The following is a 25159-nucleotide window of genomic DNA, read 5'->3' as shown; positions in this document are numbered from 1 at the left end:
CTGTGGAGTTAGCAGAGGCTATTTTCAGTTCTTTTGCTTATAACGTTCTAAGGCTGGGTTCACACTGTTGGGCAGAGCGGCTCGCAGCAGGGGGTCCAGTGCTTCCCTCTTCACCATTTCAGGTCCAAATTTGGTCCGAATGTTTAGCTGAATTCGGACCTGAAATGGACCAGAATATGCACAAGACTCTTCTGCAAATTGCTCCACAGCCATCTCGGTCACAGTCTCCTGACATGTGTATTGTATGCGGGGAAACGCGCATCCAATTCGCATTGGAGTGAACCCAGCCTTAGGGGTTGATTTACTAAAGGCAAAAAGACTGTGCACTTTGGAAAGTGCAGTTGCACATGGCAAGAGCAGTTGCTCCAGAGTTTAGTAAATGAGCAGAAGCTCTGCTGACTTTCATCAACCAATCATGTGCAAGCAAAAATGCAGTTTTTTTTATTTTCCTTGCATGTGATTGGGTATTCTTTGCAAAGTGAAACTTTACCTCGTTTACTAAGCTCTGGAGCAACTGCACTTGCAGAGTGCAATTGCACTTTCCAAGGTGCACAGTCTCTTGGCCTTTAGTAAATCAACCCCTTAGTGTCTTCTTGATATATGTAATTTTTAAAATATTTGTAAAAACATCTTAAGGGAGCATTTGATGTAACATTTTAAAGCTTTCTTATTAATGTTTCTTCAGGCGGCAACACAGTTAATTCCAATTGTAGACACTTGCAGAATTGAAACCACTTTTGCACAAATTGGAGAAAATAAAGTGGTTAACACCACAAGAAAAGCAGCAGCAGGACATAGGAACATCAAAAGACGAGCTAATGAGGACAATGATATATCTGATTTTGAGAGGGAACTAATGAATGAAAAACATCACAGGAAAAAGAAACCTCTGGACCCTAGGCATCGCCTCAGAAATGCTAAATTTACTGCACATGAAAACTTGGTCCTTGTGGAGAATCTAATACCGGTTTTTCATAAACTCGCTGGCAACAACTTAGCCACCACAGATCCTGCCTGGAAGCATGCAGCCTGGCTAAAAATCACTGCTGCTGTCAATAGCTTGGGTGTTTATCCTAGGCACCACGAACATGTCAAAAAAAGATTTCATGACATTAAATTTGCTTTGAGAAAGAAAATGTCAGATGAACAGCAAAGCAGGTAATTCACATTTTAAAATAATCCTTATGTTATACATAGTTGTTTATTAAGCCTTTTTTTTATTAATGTGTCATGTTTTAATTATTTAAAAGTTTCCTCTAACTTTTTTTTTTGTCTGTAGGAGATCAGGTGTTAGTATACTAGGAAAAAAAATATTCTATCATGACTATGAGGAATTGCTAAAACCATATATTTATAAGGAATCATTTATTGGAATAGACGGAGGCTATGATTCCTCAAAACATATTAAAGGTAAGTTGCACAATTACTTTGTTTTGCTTTTTTTTTAACCTTAAAGAAGAAGTAAACCCTGATGGATTTTACTTCCTCTTTTTCTCCCTGCAAAGCCTGCAAATTAAAAGCATAATGGGCTAGTATGCATCGCATGGAGGTCTGTTTCTTCACAGCGCATGCGCCGATTAGATCATCGGCGCACTACAAGTGAAATATCTCCTAAACGGCGCACGCATATGAGACCCGATGCCCAGCAGTGTTTTCATGACTTCCAGGAGTCAGACATGATGGATTGTGCTTTTGTAAGCACTCTACAGAAGGTGTCCTGTAAAAGTGGAGCTTTTCCTTGCCTCTTTTAGCCTCCTAAAGCCTCTCTATTGGTCCATAAAGCTGACAGTGACATTAAAAGGAGACTAATAAGACACATAGGGTGATGAGAAAAAAATCTCAAGCTTGTTCTCGGCCCCTATCTGTGGATCCACTTAACGTTTTGACATGAAGTTTTCACTGAAGGTAACCTCTGCTTATGGCTTGTTAGTTTTCATATAGAGGAAATTTACATAGCTAAGTTCATTTTATGTCCAAAATTCCTGCATTACTGGAAACCATACGAGCCAACAATTATGCAAGCTGTGACAGCAGCTATTTATTTGTTTTTTCAATTCTTTCTTTATCCAAAGACAGAAGTACAGAGAACATATCATACAGTAATGTTTGCATGTATCACAGGGGGTACAACAAGAAAAGCTTACAATACTGTAGGAACCAAAACTGCCCTGCTTGGGACACAAATAGGGTCAACAACATAACAAAAAAGAATCAGTTGATAAAAAGGAAAAAAAACTTACGCACCCTAGAGAATTGTAGGGTTCCCTATACCCTGCTTTTTTTTCGTTTTCTAACCACCTCCTGCCTGTGCTATAGCCGAAAGATGGCTACAGCGCGGGCCTTAATTGCCGGGAGAGCATTCATGTATGTCCTCCTGAAAATGCACCACCTGCGTGGCCCCTGCGATCAGCGAGTCAATAAGACTTGGCTGATCACAGATCAGAGTAAGGGGCCGACCCCAGATAGCTGATCACGTGATGTAAACAGAAGATTGTAATTGGCTTTTTTTTTTCCTCATGGTGAAGCGGCTTCTGTCAGAGGGACATCGGTCCAATCACAGAGAGCCACTGATGCTATGCAGTGCCATCTTCCAGTGCCACCTACCAGTGCATATAAGTGCTGCCTATCAGTGCCCACCAGGGCCACCTATCAATGCCCATCAGTGCCACTTCTCAGTTACACTTATTAGTGCCCATCAGTGCCACCTATCAGTGCCCACCAATGCTGCCTCATCAGTGCCCACCAGTGCCAACTCTTAGTGCCTATCAGTGCCGCCTCATCAGCACACATCAATGAAGGAAAAAAGTTACCTGTGTACAAAATGTTATATCGAACTATGAAACAGTTTTTTTTGGGGAGGTTTTTTCGGGCTTCTTTTTTTTAGCAAAAAATAAAAAACCCAGCAGTGATTAAATACTACCAAAACAAAGCTCTATTTGTGTGGAGAAAAATGATAAAAATTTAATTTGGGTATAGTGTTGCATAACCGCGCAATTGCCATTCAAAGTGTGAGAGCACTGAAAGCTGAAAATTGGCCTGGGCAGGAAGAGGGTTTAAGTGCCCAGTAGAGCTGCATGATTAATCGTCAAGAATCGTTATCGCAATTTTTTCCCCGTTGGGATCTTGACGAAATGCAGAGAAGAAAAAATGGGCAGTCTGCCAAGAATCACAACATTCTTTAGCAGTGGAACTTAGTATAAACATTGTAACAATTTGTCAAAGGAATAGACGTCGGTGTAAATGAGGAAAGTTTAACCACTTAAACACTAAACCTTTTTCTGACATTTGTTGGTGTCAAGTTAAAATCATTTTTTTTTGCTAGAAAATTACTTAGAACCATATATATATATATATATATATATATATATATATATATGTTAGAAGGCTGGCCGCAGGCTAGCCTGCATTTGTAGGAGGAGTCTGAGGGCTATATATAACCCTCCTCTTCCATCGGATCCTTGCTGGTTTAGTTTCTGGGTTGGGATGGTCAGAAGGGGGTGGAGGTTTGGCTCGTTTCACGTCACTTCCGGGTCCATTGCGGATCAATGGTCGGCTGCTACAGTGGTTGCGGCAGCGGCTTTTCTCTCGGTGCTCACACCGCGCACCGCCTGGGAGACCACCCGCCAGCCCACCTTCGTATCATCCCAGGAATATCTGGCTCTGCGAGGGGGCCGCCCGCTTCTCCCAGTGTTCATGCCGGGGGTAGTTCGGCCGCCTGTCTGCTTCTCTCCTTGGGCTGCTCCAACTCCATGAGGGGGGCGCCCGCCCGCTCCTCCCGGTGCTCACGCCGGGGGGAGGGGAGTGTTCAGCCGCCCATCTGCGCCTCTCCTTGGGCTGCTCCAGCTCCATGAGGGGGATGCCCACCTGCTCCTCCCGGTGCTCACACCGGGGGGGTGATCGGCCACCTGTCTGCTCCTCTCCTTGGGCTGCTCCAGCTCCATGTGGGGGCCGCCCGCCCGCTCCTCCCGGTGCTCACACCGGGGGGGTGATCGGCCTCCTGTCTGCTCCTCTCCCTGTGCAAATCCGGCTCCACGTGGGAGCCTCCCTCCCGGTGCTCACGCTGGGAGGGGATGGTCAGCCGGCCGCCCCCCTGCCTGCTCCTCTCTCCCTATTGGCATCACTGCAGAACAGACAGTGTGTAATTAGACCATACACTGCAGCAAAAAAACAGACAGATGTGGTGTAACAGGTCTGACGAGGCTTGTAGAAGGACATGTACTTTGCTGGAGAATGGTTTGTGGTAATGATATGGCAATTCTTAAGTTTAATACAAGGGCACATTCATTGCAAGCAAGGCTTGGCAATACCTGGATGGCTGGCAACGTATAGGGAGGACGCAACCACAAACACACCGCTTGTTTTACTTTTATGTTTTGTCTTCTTTGACCACCCGGGATTCATGTAGGCTCATCAGCATCAGAACAGAGGGGGGTGGAGGTGTACAGACCACATGTCTAAGTGTATGTACATATGTAGCGCTCACCAGCTCAACCCGTGCGGATCCAGTTTCACGAGGGGGCTGCCCGCACGTTTCTCCCGTTGCTCACGTGGGGGGGGGGTGAGTGACTCACCTCTCTCACTGCTCTAATGCATATTTGCTGTTCAATCCAACCCGCAGGTATGTACTATTTTGGGATCTGATGCATTTGCAGCTGACAGCCGTAGAAGTTTCCTCGGCGTTTCATCAAACAGGTTTGATTTCGCTTTCAAGCTTTGAGTCAGTTTCCTGGGGTAACTACCTGTTAGCATGACCTCCCCATGCCTGTACCAGGCTGCTAACTGCAGCTCTCGTAAACATATCCTCAGGTCTTGGTAGCTACCACGATCATATGGGGGGGGGTGCTGAATAGCAGGTTTTTTGGTCAACACTTCATGAGGTCTGTTTGTGGTATGTTTTTCCTGCTAGCTGTAAGGGGGTCACCAAGGACGGTATTAGGAAGGGGGCTGGTTGGGGGGATTCAGTTCCACCTTTCCTTGCCCGTGTTTCTGTCATAGTGTGTTCAGTCACAGCATGTTCTGTCCGCAGGTCTGCCATAGCACGTTATCACTACGGTCAGCGGTTTCTGTCACAATGATTCTGTTTTTGCAGGTTCTGTCACAGGTTTTTTTCAGTCATAGCATTTCGGTCATACCGTTTTCAAGTCTCAGCGTTTTCAAGTCTCAGCGTTTTCAAGTCATAGCATTCCTGTCGTAGCATGTTCGGTCACATGGGTGTTGTCCTAGCGTGGTCAGTCTCAGCGTGTCAAGTCATAGTATTCCTGTACAGAGTGTTCTGTTGGAGGAGGGTTGTCATAGCGTATCTGTCAGTGGGCATCGTCGCAGCAGGTGCTGTCACAAGGTGTTCAGTCATAGTGTTCCAGTAGCCGCGTTCTGTCATAGCTATTGCAGTCACAGCATGGTCCAGTGTTCTTGGTACACCTGGGTTAGTTAGCAGTACTCACATCTCATGATCTGTCACGTCTACAGATCTATATGGGCTGAGGTTTCATTTCTAATGATTGTTCACCACAATCTCCTCGCCCATATACCATTCATCTTCCGCTGCACGTTCATTTCATTACGCTTGTACGTCTACCCACCACGCTTTTAGTACACTAGCTCTGGGGGTTTTCAGCTTGCTACCTGTCTGTTTTCACTGTCGTAGCATTTTGTTCATAGTATTCCAGTCGTTGCATTTAATTCGTAGCATTTTTGTTAGCTAGTGCTCACATCCAGGATCTGTCATGTCTACGTATCCATATGGGCTGATGTTTCGTTTCATTGATTGTTGTCCTACAATCTTCTCACCCGTATAACACACGTCATACGATGCACGCTCATTTCATTACACTTGTACGTCTGCCCACCATGGTCTGTGGGTACACTAGCTCAGAGGGTTGTTTGGCTACCATCTGTTTTTCTGTCATAGCATTTCGTTCGTAGTATTCCTGTCGTTCCATTTCGTTCATAGCATTTCTGTTAGCTAGGGCTCACATCCAGAGTCTGTCACGCCTACGGAACCATACGGGTTGAGGTTTCGTTTTTAATTGTTGTCGTCCACAATCTTCTCGCCTGCATACCATACGTCATACGATGCACGTTCATTTCATTACACTTGTACGTCTACCCACCACGGTCTGTGGGTACACTAGCCCTGAGGGTTTGTTTTGCTACCTTTCTCTGTTGTTCTTTTGTAGCTTTTCGTTCGTATCATTCCTGTCATAGCATTTCTGTTAGCTAGGGCTCACATCCAGGGTCTGTCACGTCTACGGACCCATACGGGCTGAGGTTTCGTTTTTAATTGATTGTTGTCCAACAATCTTCTCACCCGTATACCATACGTCATACGTGCATGTTCACCATTACACCTTTACTACTGCTCACCACGGTCTGTGGGTACATCAGTACTGAGTGTTCGTTTTTAATTACCCGTCTTAGTGCCACAGGTTGCTCGGGCTGACTCCCTACATACACTAGGGTTTTGTCATCATTAGGTTCACATTTCACGCGCTGTTGGTCTTGTCATTTCTGCACCTACATCTTCACACTTGTTAGGTACGTAGGGGTGTTGTTGTTTCGTGTGTTGGCTGTCTGTTCTCATTTCTCTAGTTTGTGTTTCCTTAGTTCAGGGCATGTAGTGCGTTTCGAAAGCAGCCATTTCACATTCATCCCTCCACCGCCGCATAGGGGTTCAGCGCATGGTAGCACCCCATCATAGGGGTGGGACCATACCAAACTCATAGCTGAATTTTATCGCTGGTGTACCTCTTTACCGGCCTCAGCTGGGGGGGCAGTACTTTAGGTGGTTATTCCCTACTTCGTCCCAACCTCTTCCATCCACCAGCGCAGTACATGTTTCCATGCATGATTCTTCAACCCAGATTCATGCGGTACTTTTTTTTTGTTTAATAAATTTTTATTAAAGAAAATAAATACAGAAATAAACAGTTATGTCACAAACTGGGTACAAACATTATGGAAAAGCAAAGTCAATTTCAATGCTCGGATATTTGCAATGAGTAACAAGAAGCCAGAGATACATTAACCAGTTCTGTATATTCAAAGAGGAGGATGAAAATTAATGTAGTGATTGAGTAGAAAAGAGGCTTCTTTCAATGTAAACATAGGAATCAAAATGTAAGAACAAGATGAAAAACCTTGCTTCAGTTAAATAAGAGAGGTATAATAAAACGAACAGAAAGCATGAGATGCATAGGACTAGATAATAGGAAAGAAAATGAAAGGAGAGAAAGGGGATAGAAAATAGGATAGAGGGTAAGATGGGAAGGGTACGGGGATTGCTGGCATACATGTGCAAAGTATTGAGTTATCGAAATTTTTGGTAACGATGTTTAAGTAATAAATTTATGAGATTTGCACTATAATATCCTTATATGAGGGGGTGGACTGAAATTTTACCCAAGGAGCCCAAGTGGCTGAGTGTTTTTCTGAAGTCCCTATTCATGCGGTACTTAATGCGCTCTATACGTCCTGGCTACATTGTTAGACGGAATGGAGGGTTCTTAGCCCGCTCGGCTAGGGCGGAAGTACCAGCTGCGACCCCGTCTCCTGCTCTTCTCAGCGCGCCGGCAGGTGATGTTGGATTTTCTTCACAGTGGCACGTGGTACTGGGGGCAAGCCTGGTCATAGGTGATCGGCCTGGCCTATTGTTCTTTATTCAGAGTTCTCCGTGGATGTCTACCAAGGGGGGAAGGTTTGTAGGTTATGTCTCTGGCTTTCGCTGAATATTGCCTCTGCTTTTTGGCCTCATCTGCCAATACTAGCTAGTATCCTTCAGGTGACCAGCATTTCAGGCCCCCACAACTCCTGTCAGTCTGTCCTTTTTTGCAGCTCACCCTCTTAAGCCAGGTCATGGCGTATTCAGAGTTAGGGAAGCTCTGTTTGGCACGCCTACCAGTGAACAGCCAGGTTCCGTGGTGTGTCAGATTACTGTCTCCTACCTTTGGCACAGTTCCCATTTTAGTGTTCTAGGCAGTCCCACTTTTACTTCACTTATATTTCCTCATAATTAGTATAGATGGTCAGCCAGAGGTTGGTGGTTTTATTACCATACCACAGTACAGTGTCAGATTCAGTACATGTCCTTCTCTGCTATATTCCTCTGGTCAGCTCTTTTCTTCCTTTTCCCCATGCGTCCTCTCACCACTACAGTTCGTTCTCATGTCCGGGTTTCTTTCCAATCAGGCTCATATCCTTTACCCCTTTCTGGGTATTCGTCAGGATCGGAGGCAACTTAGTAGGTCCTGACAGGAGGTCCCTTTTATCATCAGGTTCTTGGGGGCGCTGGAGATCCTTCTGTTTGGCAAGTTACATACACAACCCCTCTTTTCATAGTCATCCAGGCATTCACTATTTTCTGGACTGATGGTTGTTGCTGGCCTTTCATTGCAGCTTCACATCACACCTACTTTGTGTCTCTTTTTGCCCTCTTTTAGGCATACTGACCAGCCAGGCCAAGGCACACCTCAGGTCTTGGTAGTTAGGACTATCGCATTTCCAAGTGAAGACTCTGACTACAAGTTAGAAGGCTGGCCGCAGGCTAGCCTGCATTTGTAGGAGGAGTCTGAGGGCTATATACATCCCTCCTCCTCCATCAGATCCTTGCTGGTTTAGTTTCTAGGTTCCCACCCACCCGTTCCCCCACTCTTTCATCATTTCATTTACATTTCATACTTATTCATTCAGGGTATGCCCTCTTTTAGGCATACTGACCAGCCAGGCCAAGGCACACCTCAGGTCTTGGTAGTTAGTGTTGTATATGTTGTAATATGTTCACTGATTTATGTGGGATATTGTTGTGTGTATGTACACATGCAGTCAATGTTGACCAGGCCAGAATGACAATGACAGAATGGTTGATTTGTCCAACTGAATTTTAACAGCTGAAGACTCTTTGATGTGTTAATCTTATGCAAGTCTATTTGAACATCTCAAAGGGTATTCAGGTGGTATCTGTTAACCTAATCTAATTACACATATCTAAGGACTTGTTGATGTTGATATGCGGGAGTTCAAATTGGGGCGGTTTATGACTACAGCTGTTCACAGCTGGGAGTTGTTGTCTGTTTGAAAGACTAAAGCTAATCAAAGTCCTAAATTGAAACGGCCAATCAAATTGCTCAGCCATTCAATATTTAGTGAATATAACACGGCATTCAGTCTATAGGTTTGGGGAGTGAGGCTCGTCTGTGTTTGAGAGAGGCTTGTCTGTGTATGCACACTCGGACCTAAGACATGGGGTTCTGAATTATATCTACTCTGTTGGATCTTTTTGTCATCTGTGGACTTTGTTCTGTGTTGGAAGTCAATAAAGTGCATCTCTCTGGAAGAATTGGGTTGCTGCGGAAGAGTACTTACATCATCATCCTTATAATACTTACTAATTAATTATCATACCCACTCTACATCATATCACCCAGTATATATTAATATATCGATCACTACAGTTAGGACTATCGCATTTCCAAGTGAAGACTCTGACTACGGAGACCCTAGAGAATAAAATGGTGGTTGTTGCAATAGTTTATGTCACACTGTATTTGCGCAGTGGTCTTTCAAATGCAATTTTTTTGGAAAAAATGACTTTAATGAATTAAAAAAAAAACAAAAAAAAACTAACCAGTAAAGTTAGCCCAATTTGTATAATGTGAACGATTTTACATCACGAGAATCATGAGAGAATTGTGATCTTTTTATTCTAAGCAAAAAAATCGTGATTCTCATTTTGGCCAGAATCATGCAGCTCTAGTGCCCAGTAAGCAAGTGGTTAAGGTCTAGAACACAGAGAACAGAGAGGAAAGGGAAGAAGCACAAGAAAAAAAGAATTTGACAAAAGATGGAAAAAAAGAATTCGATGAAAGATGGAAATAAAAAAATAATGGGGGGGGAGAGGGAGGGGGAAGCGAAAAGGAAAATTATAGGGGGGATGAAAGAGCAGGGAAAACACTCTCTCTTCACTCCCTGTCCCCCCAGCGCGCCCTATTGGACCAGAGGACCAAAGTTAATGTACCATAGATGCATACTCACTGGAGTATCTAAACTCATGCCAGTAACACCATTTCTTAAGAAATGTCTGTCTGTCTCTCTAAGGCCCCTCTCGGTTGCAGCCAAGTTTTCCAGCTCATTGATTTTATTAGTAACAAAAGGTGGTATCATCAACCTAGGACAACATTATTAAATTCCAATATTGCACCATTCTGTGCGGGTCAGCATAGCCAGTCCAAATATCAAAACACAAAGTAGGGTGATAGGAGTCCCTACCGAAGTAGGTAAAAAAAGGCCACTTCAAATAGTAATATATATATAATTTTTATATTACCATTTGAGGTTGGGTTTTATACCTACTTTTGTAGGGACCCCTATACCCCTACTTTGTGTTTTGACTTTCCTTTCATTAACCTTCTTTAGGCAAACAGATACCAAAGGTGCCTGTGTTTGTTTCCAAAAAAGAGTGCAGCTATTTATTATGCAAGATATATGAACAAAGGCTGCATCCCTGATTTCTATTGTACCGTGTTTTTTAAAATGTAGATCATAGAGTGCAAAATCTGGTGCAGTTGTGCATGGTAGCCAATCTGCTTTTACCTTCAGCTTCTTCATTTAAGTTTTGACAAAAAAAAAAAACTGGAAGCTGATTGGTTATTATGCAGAGCTGCACCAGATTTTGCACTTTCCTGTTTTAATAAATCAACCCCACTGTGTATTACCTTTTTGATATTTGCCTGGTTAAAATACCTGTCAGGTTTTTTGCCACCTGTATGCCATTGGGGTGATTACCATTCATTTCCTGTCCTTTAGACACAAATTGAAGTAAGAGAAAATATCCCCAAAGTGAAGGTAATGCTCTTAGTTGTTACCATATAAAGAGGTTGATTTACTAATGGCAAATAGGCTGTGCATGTGGAAAATAGGAAAATTAAAAAAAACATTTTTGCTTGCACATGATTGATGGAAGTCAACAGAGCTTTTGCTCATTTACTAAGCTCTGGAGTAACTGCTCTTGCAGAGTGCAACTGCACTTTGCAAAGTGCACAGTCTATTTGCCTTTAGTAAATCAACCTCAAAGTGTCCCAAATACAAAATCTACCCGCTTCCTGTTCAGAAGAGAACGCAAAATTTTTGATTTTCGCTCAGTTTTAGTCCTGGTGAAAAGGGTTACTAGGACAAATAGAGAGAGAGAGAGGGAGAGAGTGGGTCTCCCTAGCAGGAACACAGACAGCAATGAAACTCTGATAGGGATTATAACTTTACCACACCATCTAAATAATTTTGGCTTCATACACTTTAATGAATTTGAAAATGAACCACTCCATTTTTTCTATTCCCTAAACAGAGCAACCTGGAACATTACTGTTGTACTCCGAAAACTCAAGTGAGAGTGGACTTTCTGTAACTGCTCAGGGATTAGATCTGGACACAGATGAAGATGACAACACCACAAACATGAATGCCCCCATAACTTTTTATCAACAGCACTCTTCTAATCTAGTTGGTAACTCCTCTGCAGCAGAACCTTTTACTAACTGTGCTAACTCTGTTGCACCTGAAAGTGCTGGATTAGCTGATTCTGATGTTACTAATGCTGCCGTTGTTCCTCCAGCTCCTCCATTACACAGACGTACAGTATACGGTACAAGAAATATGGATCATCAGCAGTATGTGTTTGATGTTCCACAAAGTGAAAGATTGCAGGACAAAAAAAAAAGCCATCGAAAATGTTTAATGAGTAGACTTGACGTTTTAAACAATCACCTAGCCAAATTGAATGGCTTGTATGAGCAACAAATTGCAACGACTCAGATCTATAGACAGCAACAATTAAATTTCATGTGCAAACAAAATGAACTGCTCACAGAACAGTTATCTAAGTTGGACTCAATAGCCACTCTAATTGGTGAAAGGAACAACAGCAGCAACATCTGAATACTAAAGTCTAAAAAAAAATAGGAATTGACTTATGTTGTAAATGTTTTGTAAACCTTTCCATTGAAAGTTATGCACATTGCTTGTATAGGGGCTGTTTTTGTATTGATCTTTGTTAATTTAAATTGTAACGATGTAAAATATTCAAATTGAGTCAAGCCATAGCATAAAGAAGGACCTTTAATGCTTATGAACATAACATTATATGATTATAATTAAACAGCAATATTTAAAGTGAATGATGTGGGTTCACCATTCTTAGGCACATAGTACAGAAACTTCTAAGATATCTTCAGAGGACAATGAAACCCAAACATGTGTTTCTTTTGTGCTAAACTAGTAACTATTGCGCCAAATATGAAACAACACAATTTTGTATCTAATAGGAAGTTGCTGCGGGCAGTAGAAAGGGAGGGAAGGAGGTCCACCCTCAACCGCAAACATTTTGGCAACTGTTTGTGTAATTGAGAAATCCAGGTATTAGGAGTCACAGTGTGCTCTAAGGATTACTTCAAGGTGCTTACACTATGGACCACAGGGCCACCTTAGAATGTGGGTTAGGTTATGATTTTACTGCTACCCAGACACCACACTCAGATTATCATTACTTTGGTCTTTTGACTCACTTCCTTTTCTAAAGTAAATGTGATAAGTAACAATACAAAAAGAAGGGCATAGATCTTAATTAGTTTTCTGCATAGCAGTTAATGCTGCCATGGATATAGATGTGTTCATGAATTGCACAGTATTATTCAGTTTGTGTTTGTTCGATTACATTACTTATAATTTGGATTTGCAAAGTTTTTTTTCCAGTAACAAGTACTTTACCCTTTCACGCATACAATTTCTATTGGCCATTGTGACTTTTTTTTAAATCAGTGGATGGCTACCCATTGTAATTCTGTATTCTACTCTGCAATTGGGTTGGTATTTAAGCTTGGATATGCAAAATGTATCAGGCCATTCTTTGTCTTACCCTGCTTGTCTACCTTTTGCTTGGTATTTTTTTAATAATAAAATAAAGCGAAAGTACATGTGAATTCATGTAAGCTCATGAATTATAAGTAAGCATAGCAATACTAGCCATCTTTGTAAACACAATGCTAAATTTTATGCTCATGCAAGGTTAGTAGTTTACAAAGGGCAGCATAGCTTCACTTGATGTCTGCTAATATGAACACTTTTTACTCTTATTTAAAATATTGCAGATCTGTGCACAAAACGCCATACAATGGGGACACTATTTCTCAATATTCTCTACATTAAGTTGGAAATTATACTTGATTTTTGCACTAAGCAATAGGTTCATAGTCTATTTAAAGTAAACCAATTCTTTGCTTGTGCAGGGCAAAGTAACAGGCTCAACCTAATCCCTCCTCCTCAACAGCACATTTCCAGCTGGGAAAAGAGGCACAACCTTGTGTAAACTGCTGGTCAGTTAAGTTGTAGCTTGCATACGGCTATGGACCCGTGTGATATCGCTGACTGAACCAACACAGTCACATATAGTGGATCCTGTCTTTGCCATATCTGAAAAGCATGTGCTGCTGGAAGAGAAGATTAAAGAAATGTTATTTTCTTTATCGTCTATAAGGGACCCAAAAATTCTTAGAATTTTTAGACAGTTGGATTGTACAGCCACCTACAGGAGAAATGGACACTGATAACAAAAAATCTGTTGGCCAGCACAGGATAACCCTGCCCACAACCATCATGCTTACATTTTTCGTTAATGTTCTCAGGAGAGTGGATGTGTTTCCTTTCAACACCTTGGAGCTTTGGACAAATTGGCTGTTTCTGCAGTGTTGCACTGTCTTGTTGGAGGGTCATCTTTTCCAGGTTCAGTCAGACAATGCCACGGTGGTCCTGTGCATTATCCATTTGGGAGTGACTAAAAGTCTCACAATAGCAGGAGAGGTAGATTGATTCCTATCCTGGTCAGAACTTCACGTTCTATATTTGTCTGCCATGTACATACCAGGAGTACACAATTAAGGGACAGACTTCTTTAGTCCGCACTGCATAGACCCCAGGGTGCGGTCCCTACACTTGAAGATCTTCCAAGACCTGTATCCCTAGTGGGGCACCAGATGTGGTTCTCCTCAATTTTAGATTCAACGGATAGGATTGTACTCCAGGTAAGGGATCCTCTAGCGCTAGCAGTAGATGCTTCAGGGACTCTGTGGGATCAAAATACACATCTTTTTCTTCATTTGCTTTGGGTGCTAGAGAAAGCTTTCTAGTAACCCTCATTTCTCCATGTAGATTCAGGTACATGCGATACACTGACCTGGTAAGACACCTAGCAGAAACTCCATGGGCCCTGTCGGATTGTAAAGATCTTTTGTCTCAAGGACCGTTTTTGCCATTATGCTTCACTGTGTCTGGCTTTAACAATTCTAAGGTGCATCTTGGAATTTGTGTTTCTTACTATTATAGCAGCTAGAAAGACTAGTTCCATAGGGTCTATTATCTGATCTGGAATGCATACTTAATTTGGTGGAGCCTCTGCAATTCTACCCTGGAACTTTCTCTTTCATTCACGTGAGCCTGGATCAGCGTTTGGCTCTCAGAATTTTCTAAGGCCAGGTTTCTGCCTGCTCTGTTTTGCTTCCATGACCATTGTCTTTCACTCTTTGAATTAGACCTTTGTCCAGGGGGTCCCCTAGTTACCACTCTTTGTTTTCCTGTGACTCCATGGCATTTAAATCGGGTTCTCTCTGCACTTCATATATCACTGTGTAAACCCATTAGAGACATTCCTCTCTGTGTTGACCACAGGTGGTGCTTTTTTGTAGCCATCACTACTGCAGGATAAATGTCTAAACTGGCGACCTTATCCTGCAAGGAACCTTATCAGAAATTATTTTGCCTAGGGACAGGGTGGTTTTGAGGTCCAGGACTTCCTTTTTGCCCCAGGTAGTTTTGGTCTTTCACCTCAATCAGCACAATATTCTCCCATCCCCCTCTCTGCTTCCAGTTTACCAAAAGAAAATTTATATCTCCATTGCCTGCGTGTGGTTCAGTCTTTTGATGCCTATCTCTCAAACCAGTGCTTTTTCAGAAAGGCCGATTTCTTTTCCAGATGGGCCCTTTCGAGTTTACCAGCTTTTCTTTTCACCTTTGCGAGGTGTCTCAAGCTGACCATCCTCTGATCTTATGGTCTTAGGAGTGGGTTCTACCCTTTCCTGTCAAGGCGTACGCTACTGGATTTCTGGATTTGTGAGTGCTTTTTGCTTTTTTTGCATGAAGCATTCTTGCTAAATGTTCTGTTTTCTAAACTTTTCAGAGCTCATGTCCAACTTTAGGCATTGGGTCCTTCAGACAGCTCCCTAATTTTACTGTTTTTTTCTTTAACCTCTTAGCTTTTGTTACAATGTTGTCCCCCCCCCCCCCCCGCCCTCTATTGGACTGCTTTTGGATGTCCCGACTGTCTAAGATTTCCTATCTGATAAAGAAAACAGGATATTTTCACATAATATAAATCTTTTTCTTGGAGGGCATTGAGGGACTTAGCTCTGTCTTTATTTCATGCTCTCGGCAGGAATACTTGACTGTCTAGGAATTTCTATGTTCTTCAACAGACTCCAAGAAAAGGATTTTATGCTATGTGCAAAAATCTTATTACTTTGTTCTGCATGGGCAAAACAAAGGTTTTCTTTGATGTTTGCACTTTTTGTGACTGAAAAAAAAAAAACAACGCTCTGGCGTGCACATTTACTTTATTTATACTTTTTTAAATATAAAGTGGAAGTTAACTTTAATAGAACTGCAGTGATTTATTCTTGACTTGTCTAAAACGAATCTATTGGAATGTTACTAAATGTACTGCATTAGATTTAGATTGCAGTGAATGTGACTGTCATCTTTATTCGTTTGTCACCTTTTATCAGTTACTAATGTTGAGGAAGAATGTACATTTCATGAGCTTTACATTTAAAGAATGTGTCCTTTCACAATTTGAGGAATTATACTTAGCTCTATAAGTGAAATAACTTAGGCCTATTTAAATTAAAGGATAAGTTCAACTTTTGTAACATGTTACACCCATATTCAGGGTGTAACATGTAACATGCTACGAACGAACCGGCCCCTGCTTCCCCCCCGATCCACCGCTCTGACAGCTAGCCAGGATCTTCTCCCCCCTGCGCTGTGTCACTCATTCACAGTCCTCTGTGAATGGTAAACTACAAGTCCCAGCAGCCTTTGCAGCTGTCGGCGTTTAGTTCTCAATTAACTACCGCGGTGCTTTGCAGTGCTCTGGTATTTAACTCATGCTTCCTGTCAGATTGTATCTGCTCTGCTACGATGTAAGGGCACACACATACACTGGCAGGTCTGCAGGTCTTTCATCTGGTGATCTGCCCAGTAACACACCTCCTGTATTATTGAGACACAACTCTGAAGGAATGAGCACAAGAGGCACAGCAGACAGCAGCATTGTCAGTCTGGGGGGGGGGGGTTAAACGTATTAGCAGATTTAGATACACTAACAAATTGAAACCAATCTCCAGCTCACACTTTATAATCAGTTACAGCAAACAGTTTTTTTTCCCTTTGGGGATAAAGGTTTTCCATGAAAAAAATAAAAGCTGATCATTATAATCATCTCTGCCAGTGTTAAGTGGTTTATCTCATCCATGTAAACAGATACATTCTGCTGGAGAGCTTGAGCTTGTGAAAAACAAAAGACTTGCTGGCTAGATCACCAACTAAATATAAAGGAAAGAAAGCCTAAAAAAGGAAACAAATACAACCATCTCATCTAAGAATTGATAAGTTGCAATATAATAAATGCTTTCTTTTGGGTTTAATAATGCTTTAGCCCTGGTTCACACTGAATGTGCCTTTGAAATCGTGCTACTTCATTTAAAAGCGCACAATTTCAAAGCCGTGTGTCAGTGTGACTTCTGGTGCAGCTTGGCTGACATCTGTGCGATTTCATACACAGACGTCTATGCAAGTCGCACCTGAAATCGCCAGAAATAGTGCAGGTAGTACTTTTTCAAATCAGTGCGGCATCGCAAAGTCGGCCTCCCACCAGTTTGAACAGCTTCATTGCCGACAATATGGGTGTGACTTGTCATGCAATTTGGATCTGTCAAATCGCATGACAAATCGCACTGATGTGAACGAGGGCTTAATGAAACTACGTCTTTGTGCTCACTTATTTCCTAAATTAGGTCCAAGTGGCCTTTTTTTTACACAGTACATTTGGAGTGTGCTAGGGTGCCCAAAATCCATGTACTTTCTTATGCCAATGTCAGTCACAGCTTGCATGGTTGATCTTGGATCCTTCTGCTCCAAAGAAACTTGTGCTTGCCTTTTGGCCACCAAATTCAAAGGGTGGTATCACTGTCTATTAGAAATGCACAGTGTTCTGAAAGACAGGGCTTCAGGTCAACAATGGTTGGTTGGTATTGGTATACCGGAACACTTGGATTTAGGGAATTTTGGGACTCTCCAAACATAATTCAATAATGAGAGTAGCCACTTTAGAATGTTAGGTGAGCAAATTGGTTCAGTTTAAATTTTTAAATTTAGTTTTTAATGCCCAGTATACACTATGAGAATATCGGACGGAAAGGAAAAATGCATTCGGAGAGATTGTCCAATAATATGTTCATTAATACACAGCTTTCGAGAGCTGATCATGGCAGTTTATGCAAAAATATCTGAAGAGGCAAGCGCGAAAAATGTTCTCATAAGATAACAGAACTAACGATTTTCTTGTAATTAGTATTGTATTTCCACGAAAAAAATTGTGTGACCAAGACCACACACACTTGGAAATGAAAGAATACATTACAATACATTACATCACTTCTGAAGTTGTATTCTGTCTTATGAGAATTTCGTAACTTTAGTAACCTATTTGTTTTCGACACGAGACTAGAATGCAAAAAAACCCCAAAAACGGACGATCATTCATCTGATATTCTCATCGTGTGTACTAGGGATAAGGCTAAAAGGCCTGGCTAGCACTGGCCTTTAAATAACGTAGTTCTGCGTTGAACAGACTATTTACTAAACCTTGCTTATATAAAAAAAAACAAAATCCATACGTTAATAGTAAAGAAAGTTCAATGTTTACAAAGTTAGACATGTTGTTTTTGCCATTATAACAACATAGATACTGTAGTTAAGATTTTATGTAACATTTTTTGTGATGGTTTCTGTGTCAAACAAATAAAATTTCTTTGGTAAAATGTTTTGTTAAAATCTTTCTTAAATAGAATAAATAAATTATGTTTGCAAAATTTTTTATTTTTATTTTTTATTAATTTCAACATATTAAAAAAACATAAATAGTTTGGATGAGCTGTATCAGGTTGAGCAAGTTAGATACAGTGCTTTGAAAAAGTATTCATACCCCTTGACTTTTTCCACATTTTGTCAGTTACTTACAACCAAAAACATAAATGTGTTTTATTGGGATTTTATGTGATAGACAAACACAAAGTGGAAGCAAAATGATAAATGTTTTTTTTAATTTTTTACAAATAAATATGTGAAAAGTGTGGTGTGCATTTGTATTTAGCCACTCTGAGTCAATACTTTGTAGAATCACCTTTCACTGCAATTACAGCTGCAAGGCTTTTTGGGGATGTCTCTACCAGCTTTGCACATCTAGAGAGTGAAATTTTTGCCCATTCTTTTTGGCAAAATAGCTCAAGCTTTGTCAGGATGGATGGAGTGCGTATGTGAACAGCAATTTTCAAGTCTTGCCACAGATTCTCAATTGGATTTAGGTCTGGACTTTGAATGGGCCATACGAACACATGAATATGCATTGATCTAAACCATTCCATTGTAGCTCTGGCTATATGTTTAAGGTCATTGTCCTGCTGGAAGGTGAACCTCCACCCCAGTCTCACGTCTTTTGCAGACTCTAACAGGTTTTCTTCTAAGATTGCCCTGTATTTGGCTCCATCCATCTGCCCATCATGTCTGACCAGTTTCACTGTCCCTGCTGAAGAAAAGCATCCCCACAGCATGATGCTGCCACCACCATGTTTAAACGGTGGGGATGGTGTGTTCAGGGTGATGTGCAGTGTTAGTTTTCCGCCACACATAGCGTTTTGCTTTTAGGTCAAAAAGTTAAATTTTTGTCTCATCTGACCAGAGCACCTTCTTCTACATGTTTGCTGTGTCCCCCACATGGCTTCTTGCAAATTGCAAACGGGACTTCTTATGGCTTTCTTTCAACAATGGTGTTCTTCTTGCCACTCTTCCATAAAGGCCAGATTTGTGGAGTACACAACTAATAGTTGTCCTGTGGACAGGATTTCCCACCTGAGCTAAGCAGCGATTGGAAGGCTCCGATGATGGTACCCAGGTTGAGGAAGGGAATAACGTGAGCCTAGAGAGAGGGGGTGCCCAAGAAGGTCAAGAAACTGGCAGTCATGTTCCCCCAGCTGCAGCATACTGCCAAGTTTACTCCAGTGACGAGGAGGGAGGGGATGATGAGGTCACTGACTCTATTTGGGTGCCTGATAGAATAGAGGATGAGGAGGAGTAGAAGGAGACACATCTCCAACGATGCCCTCCAGGGGGCAGCTTAAGGGCAGCCACCCTATTGCATCACACTGCAGAGCTAAACAGGTGCAGGGCGCTGCTGACTCCCCGCATAATTTGAAAAGTTCTTTGGTGTGGGCCTTTTTTGACACGTGTGCAGCAGATCGCACCGTTGCTCTTTGCAACATATGTCTGAAGCGTATCAAGCGTGGCCAAAACAGCAGCCGCTTGGGCACCACTTGACCAGACATATGATGACCTCCCATGCAGTCCGTTGGCAACAGCACTTTAAAGACCCACATCAAAGTCCCATTGGCTGGTAATGTAGAAGAGAGAAGAAAAAAAAAAAAAAACAACCCACCTCAGTTATTCAAAGTAATTTTACAAACCTAAAAATACAATGCAACAGTGCATATATTATTTTTGAAAAACTTCATAGTGTCTTTGTGTCAACAACCGCATGATATATCCCCATCCTATGGACCAAACACATAATAACAAGTCATAATAATGTGCAACAAAAAAACAAAAAAAAAAAAACCCTATTTCTACTTGTATCCTTCGCCCTTCCCTACCACTTAAACCACACCCTCAATTGTTCATAGTCTTTCTACAGACCCATACAAAACAACAGTGTATCTACTACTGTTCAAAAAGGATATAGTGTCTTTATATAACAATCCCATGATACACCCCCACCCTATTAGTTAAACATATGATCACAGATATAATAATAATAAAAAAACAAAAAACAAAAAAACAACCTCCCCCCCTCACATCTGAACTTGTACATCATTCCAACCACAACATAGTGAAATAAAGTTATTAACCCTGTGATATATTACCACCATGTTAAATCAAGCACTTAGTGTCCAGAAAACTAATAATGTGAAAAAAAAAAAAATTGTCCATATCCCTACATCCAGGTCTCCCCTCTACCTCCCTAACCCCTATATCAGTGATGGAGAGCCCCGGCGCCCCAGACATCCTGGAACCACCCCCCAGCGACACCCAACCCCAATGCAAAGTGCATGAGTATCATGGGAAATGCAGCCCCAAAAACACCCGGGGCACCAAGGCCCCCCCCCCCCCCCCCACTGCCCTATACCATTGAAATTCCCGAAAACTATATACTCCTTTAATGCTCCTTACTCATCCCATCAATTCTATTCCCGTGATAAAATAAGTCTAATTCCATAATACCTAAATAAAATATCCAGAAAAAGAGGGAGAGAGAAAAAAAAAAAAAAAAGGAGGGGGAGGGGGGATCCCCCTTCACCCCATCTTACCCCCCTCCCTTATCCCCTGTCCCCCTGCAGACTCCACCAACCATTTATCTCCCCCTGTATAGTCTTCCTAGATTACCATAGTATGTCTGGGGCCAAGCTGGCAAATCAATTGAAGGGAGCTGAAGACATTTCCAAAAATTAGGAAGATCCCCCATATCCTGAAAAATAACATTATGTCCATTATGGTGAACTATAACCTGAAAGGGAAATCCCCATCTATATAAAATCTTCTTCTCTCTCAGTACATCCAACAATGGTTTTAATGCTTTCCTCTTGATCAGTGTGTATCTAGACAAGTCCTGTAATAGGATAAGCTGGGTACCGTCATATTCGATAGTCCATTGTATCCGAGCAGCAGCCATGATGCTATCTTTAATACAATAGAAATGTATAGGGAATCTTGTATCTCTATCTCTAGAGCCAAATATCCTATGTGCTCTATCGATCTCCAGATCTGCTGTCTTTGATCGTTTTAGTAAATCGTTAAATATAGCTTGGAGTGTCACTTTCAAGTCCTCCGTTCCCACTGATTCTGGCAGACTTCTAACTCTTATATTATTACGTCTACTTCTATTTTTGAAATCCTCAGAGATATCTATTAGGTGGTTCAGGCGTCGGTCAGCTTCATGACTCTTTTCTCCCAACGATATTATTTTTTGATCAATATCATCCAATCTAGAGTCAATAGTAACAATCTTATTTTGCGTATCGGCCAAAGAGGACTTCAACAAGTGTATTTCCTTTTTATATGAAGTTTCCAACCTGTAAACATATTTGTCCATGTCCTCTCTTGTCGGTAGTGATTTAATGTATGTCTGCATATCCCACGTGGAGTTACCCTCTGATCTCTCCTGATCAATTGTGGATTGCTGCATATGGCCCTCTGGGCTACCATTAGATCTAGACCCTATATCCCTTTCAGGGGACACAAGGGTAAATTCGGATATTATGGAGCCTTCAAGCTGATCCTGGGGCTGTGAATGCTGAAAGAAACCTTTAATGTCCGCTTTTTGAGCAGATGAGGATTTAGGAGGGTTCTTAGCTGTTCCTCCATTAGATCCCCTTTTTGATTTCTGAGCATGTGTAGTTTTTGGAAGGCATAGTTATAAACAAATTATTTGTAAACAGGGGGTAAGAGAAAAATATAGTCACCCACAATATTTTGTATATTGCACGGCTGTGTTTATTAAATAGTGTCTCTATTATCCCACTTAAAGAAACTCTTTTTTTTTTCCTTTCCCTTCACACAGTCTCTTTGTATGGTCCCTATCAGGATTTCCCAATATATTAGGGGTCCTGTTTCATGAGTTATCTTGTATTCATGAGATCAGGATTTATTTCCCCTCATCTTATACAGGAAAAGTAGATATAGTTGCAATCCCAAGCTCTCTTGTCTCTTACCAAGATCCTATTCCCCTCCTATGCTTTATATTGTCCCTTTGTGATCTCTTCAGTTATAAACAGTATCCAGTTCAACAATACTCGCCTGCTCCATATGTTATAGTGAGGGATACAGCTTCACTCGTATGCCCGCAGCCTCTCACAGAAAGCTTTCATAGGAGTTAACAGGGGAACAGGGACGTCCTCCGCTTCCTCAGGAACAAGCCGCTCCGGGACACTCGTTCGTTTTCGGCGAGGCTTGGCAACCGCCGATGGGACCGCTTGGCTTCGATCACGGATTTTCAGCGGGGTACAGGACGCTCGGGAGAACTCGTTTGTTTTCGACAAGGTTCGGTGGATTCCACTATGACTCATACGTTCCCGGCGTGTTAGCTGTCAGCAGTTCGCGCCTGTAGGAGATTCCTCTCTCTGTCTGATCATATCACACACCAGACTTCAGGGGATTTCAAAAAGCTGTGTCCTTTGGCTATTTCCCCTTATTTGCAGGATTCAATACCGATAGAAGACACAGGCAGAGCCATCAATAGATCAGATCACTCCATAGAACGCCACAGCATGCTGCATGTAGCAGAGAGGATCGGGGAGAGTCCATACAATCATTTGGGAATTGATACAGCTGATCGCCTGGGCAGGGAGGAGCAGGCTCATCGCACATCCATCTCAGTCAACCCCCTCCACCCAAATGTTCGTAATGTGATCCCACTCTTTATGTAGTGTGCGAGCTTCCTTCTGAGTGCTCTTGAGAAGTAAATCAGGGTGTTGACTCTCCAAGGCCTTCAATACCAAGCTACAGAGTGGATCTTCCTGTTGATCTCTCCAGAGGTCCTTTCTAGATAGCTTCGGTAGACCCTCCTCTATGATCTGAGTGACATTACAGTAGCATTTAGGCACTCCTGCGGCAGACACACCTACTTCTTCAGCTCTGGCTCCACCTTTTCCTTGCTGTTCTGCCCCTTCACAAAGAGCTCTTACTCTTTCCGGGGTAAGCTGGGTCCATTCTTCTGAGTGGTCCTGAGGGCAGTGGGGCCTTCTTGACAGTGCATCTGCATCTCGGTTTCCAACTCCTGGTCCGTATTTCAGGCTGAAGGTAAATCCCAAGAGTGCGGCCAACCATCTGTGGCCTGTGGCATCTAATTTTGCTGTAGTGAGCAAGTATGTGAGAGGGTTGTTGTCCGTCTTGACCACGAACTCTGCACCATACAGGTAATCTTTTAGCTTGTCCACCACAGCCCACTTCAAGGCCAGAAATTCAAGTTTGTGAGTGGGGTAGTTCCTCTCAGCAGGGACTAGACTTTGGCTCACATAGGCAATGGGCCTTAGATGCTCATCGTGTTCTTGGTAGAGCACTCCGCCCAGCCCGTCTTGGCTTGCATCCACGTGCAGTTCGTAGGATTTGGTGGGGTCTGCATAGTCTAAGACCGGAGGAGTGGTAAGGCTCCACTTCAGCTGTCTGAAGGTCTCTTCGCATTGTGGGGTCCACTGATCCTTATGGACTCTTTCTTCTTCCTGGGCCTCTCTTTTGGTTTCCCCAGTTTCTCTGAGTCTAGACCAGTTTCCTTCTGATTCTTCAATAGCTCAGTGAGTGGGTGGGCTATCTTGGCAAACCCTTCTACAAACCTCCGATAGTATGAACAAAAACCTAAGAAGGATCTAAGTTTGGTCACATTCGTGGGTCTGGGCCAAGAGGTGGTGGCTTCTAGCTTCTTAGGGTCCGTTGCCACTCCTTTTGCAGACATGATGTGTCCTAAGTAGTTTAGTCAGGGTTGCTAGAACTGGCACTTTTCCATTGAGAGCTTCAGACCTTCATCTTGGAGTCTCTTCAGGACTTTCTCCAGGCGCTCTTTGTGCTCTTCTAGTGTTCGGCCAAACACTACGACATCACATCATCCAAGTACACCAGCACCTCAATCAAGTTCATGTCACCCACAGTCTTCTCCATCAATCTCTGGAAAGTTGCTCCAGACAAGCCTTGTGGCATCCGGTTGAATTAGAAGAATCCTACAGGGGTAATGAAAGCGGTCTTCTCCCTATCTTCAGGACACCTAGGGATCTGGTAATATCCACTTTTCAGATCCAGCACGCTGAACCACTTTGCCCCTGACAGGCTCTGTAAGGCATCTTCTATCCGAGGTGTGGTGTACTGGTCGGGAATGGTCCTTCGGTTCAGTGTCCTACAGTCGATACACAACTGTAATGACCCATTCTTCTTCCTCATTACCACTATTGGGGAGGCATATGGACTCCGGGACTCTCTGATAAATTCTGTCCTCTTCAGCTCAGCCAGCTGTTCTCTCAGGTCCTCAAGATCTCCCAAGTGGAATCCGTCTGACCCTCTCTCGGAAGGGCTTGTCTTCTTCCAACCGAATCTTGTGTTCAGCACTCCTTGCAAGCCCCACATCAAACTCTCTTTTTGAGAAGGCAGTTCTCCATCTCAGGAGCTGGTTTTTGGCCCTCTCCATCAAAGCAGGGTTAAGGGGTGTGTTCTTCGGGTAAAATTCTTCCAGAGGAATCTCCCCCTCTTGTCCTCCCACAATACCACTCGGTGAGACTGGGGTTGCTTGAGTCACCTGTCCCAGCAGCACTCTAGCTGACATCGTCACAGGTGAGGCTGTTGTGTTTCGGACACTGACTGAGACTTTCCCTCTGCTTCTCTTAAGTGCCTCGGTTGACAACACTCCTGGGATTATTTCCAGATCTTCATCTTCCTTCTGGCTGTCCGTCTTAAGAACGATGAATGGGCCAGGTTGTCTCCAACTCAGTTTGACCGAGGCTTTTGAACAGACTACTTCTCCCGGTTGTACCACTTTTTCACTCCTGTCTAGTCGCCAGATTTTTCCCACTCCTTCTGAGGGGGCTTCCTGTTCTTGCACTAGATCCTGGTACATGTGTGTTAGCATAGGGTGTACACTCGTGGCTGGAGTGCTCTTCTCCTGTACAAGTGGTGTCAGCAGTCTTCGGACCAGATCAGTATTGGTCCCAATGATGAGGGAACTTCTATCAGCCCCTGGGGGGCGAGGACACACCACTGC

At 42.7% G+C, this 25159-nt stretch overlaps 1 protein-coding gene across 2 annotated transcripts in view; it reads left to right on the top strand.

Annotated features, from left to right (window-relative positions):
* Positions 1–18293, top strand: part of LOC141146667 (uncharacterized) — an 80400-nt gene extending 62107 nt beyond the window's left edge. For both annotated transcript variants that reach the window (XM_073633103.1, XM_073633104.1), the window contains 3 exons: positions 686–1158; positions 1280–1410; positions 11333–18293. In XM_073633103.1, the coding sequence (XP_073489204.1) occupies positions 686–1158; positions 1280–1410; positions 11333–11922 (1194 nt within the window). In that variant the 3' untranslated portion in view covers positions 11923–18293. The remainder of the gene's footprint in view (positions 1–685; positions 1159–1279; positions 1411–11332) is intronic.
* Positions 18294–25159: the final 6866 nt, after the last annotated feature.

This window comes from Aquarana catesbeiana, linkage group LG06, assembly GCF_042186555.1.
Source record: "Aquarana catesbeiana isolate 2022-GZ linkage group LG06, ASM4218655v1, whole genome shotgun sequence".
NCBI lineage: Eukaryota > Metazoa > Chordata > Amphibia > Anura > Ranidae > Aquarana > Aquarana catesbeiana.
The sequence above is the reverse complement of the archived record's forward strand: the minus strand, read 5'-3'. Positions and strand labels throughout refer to the sequence as shown.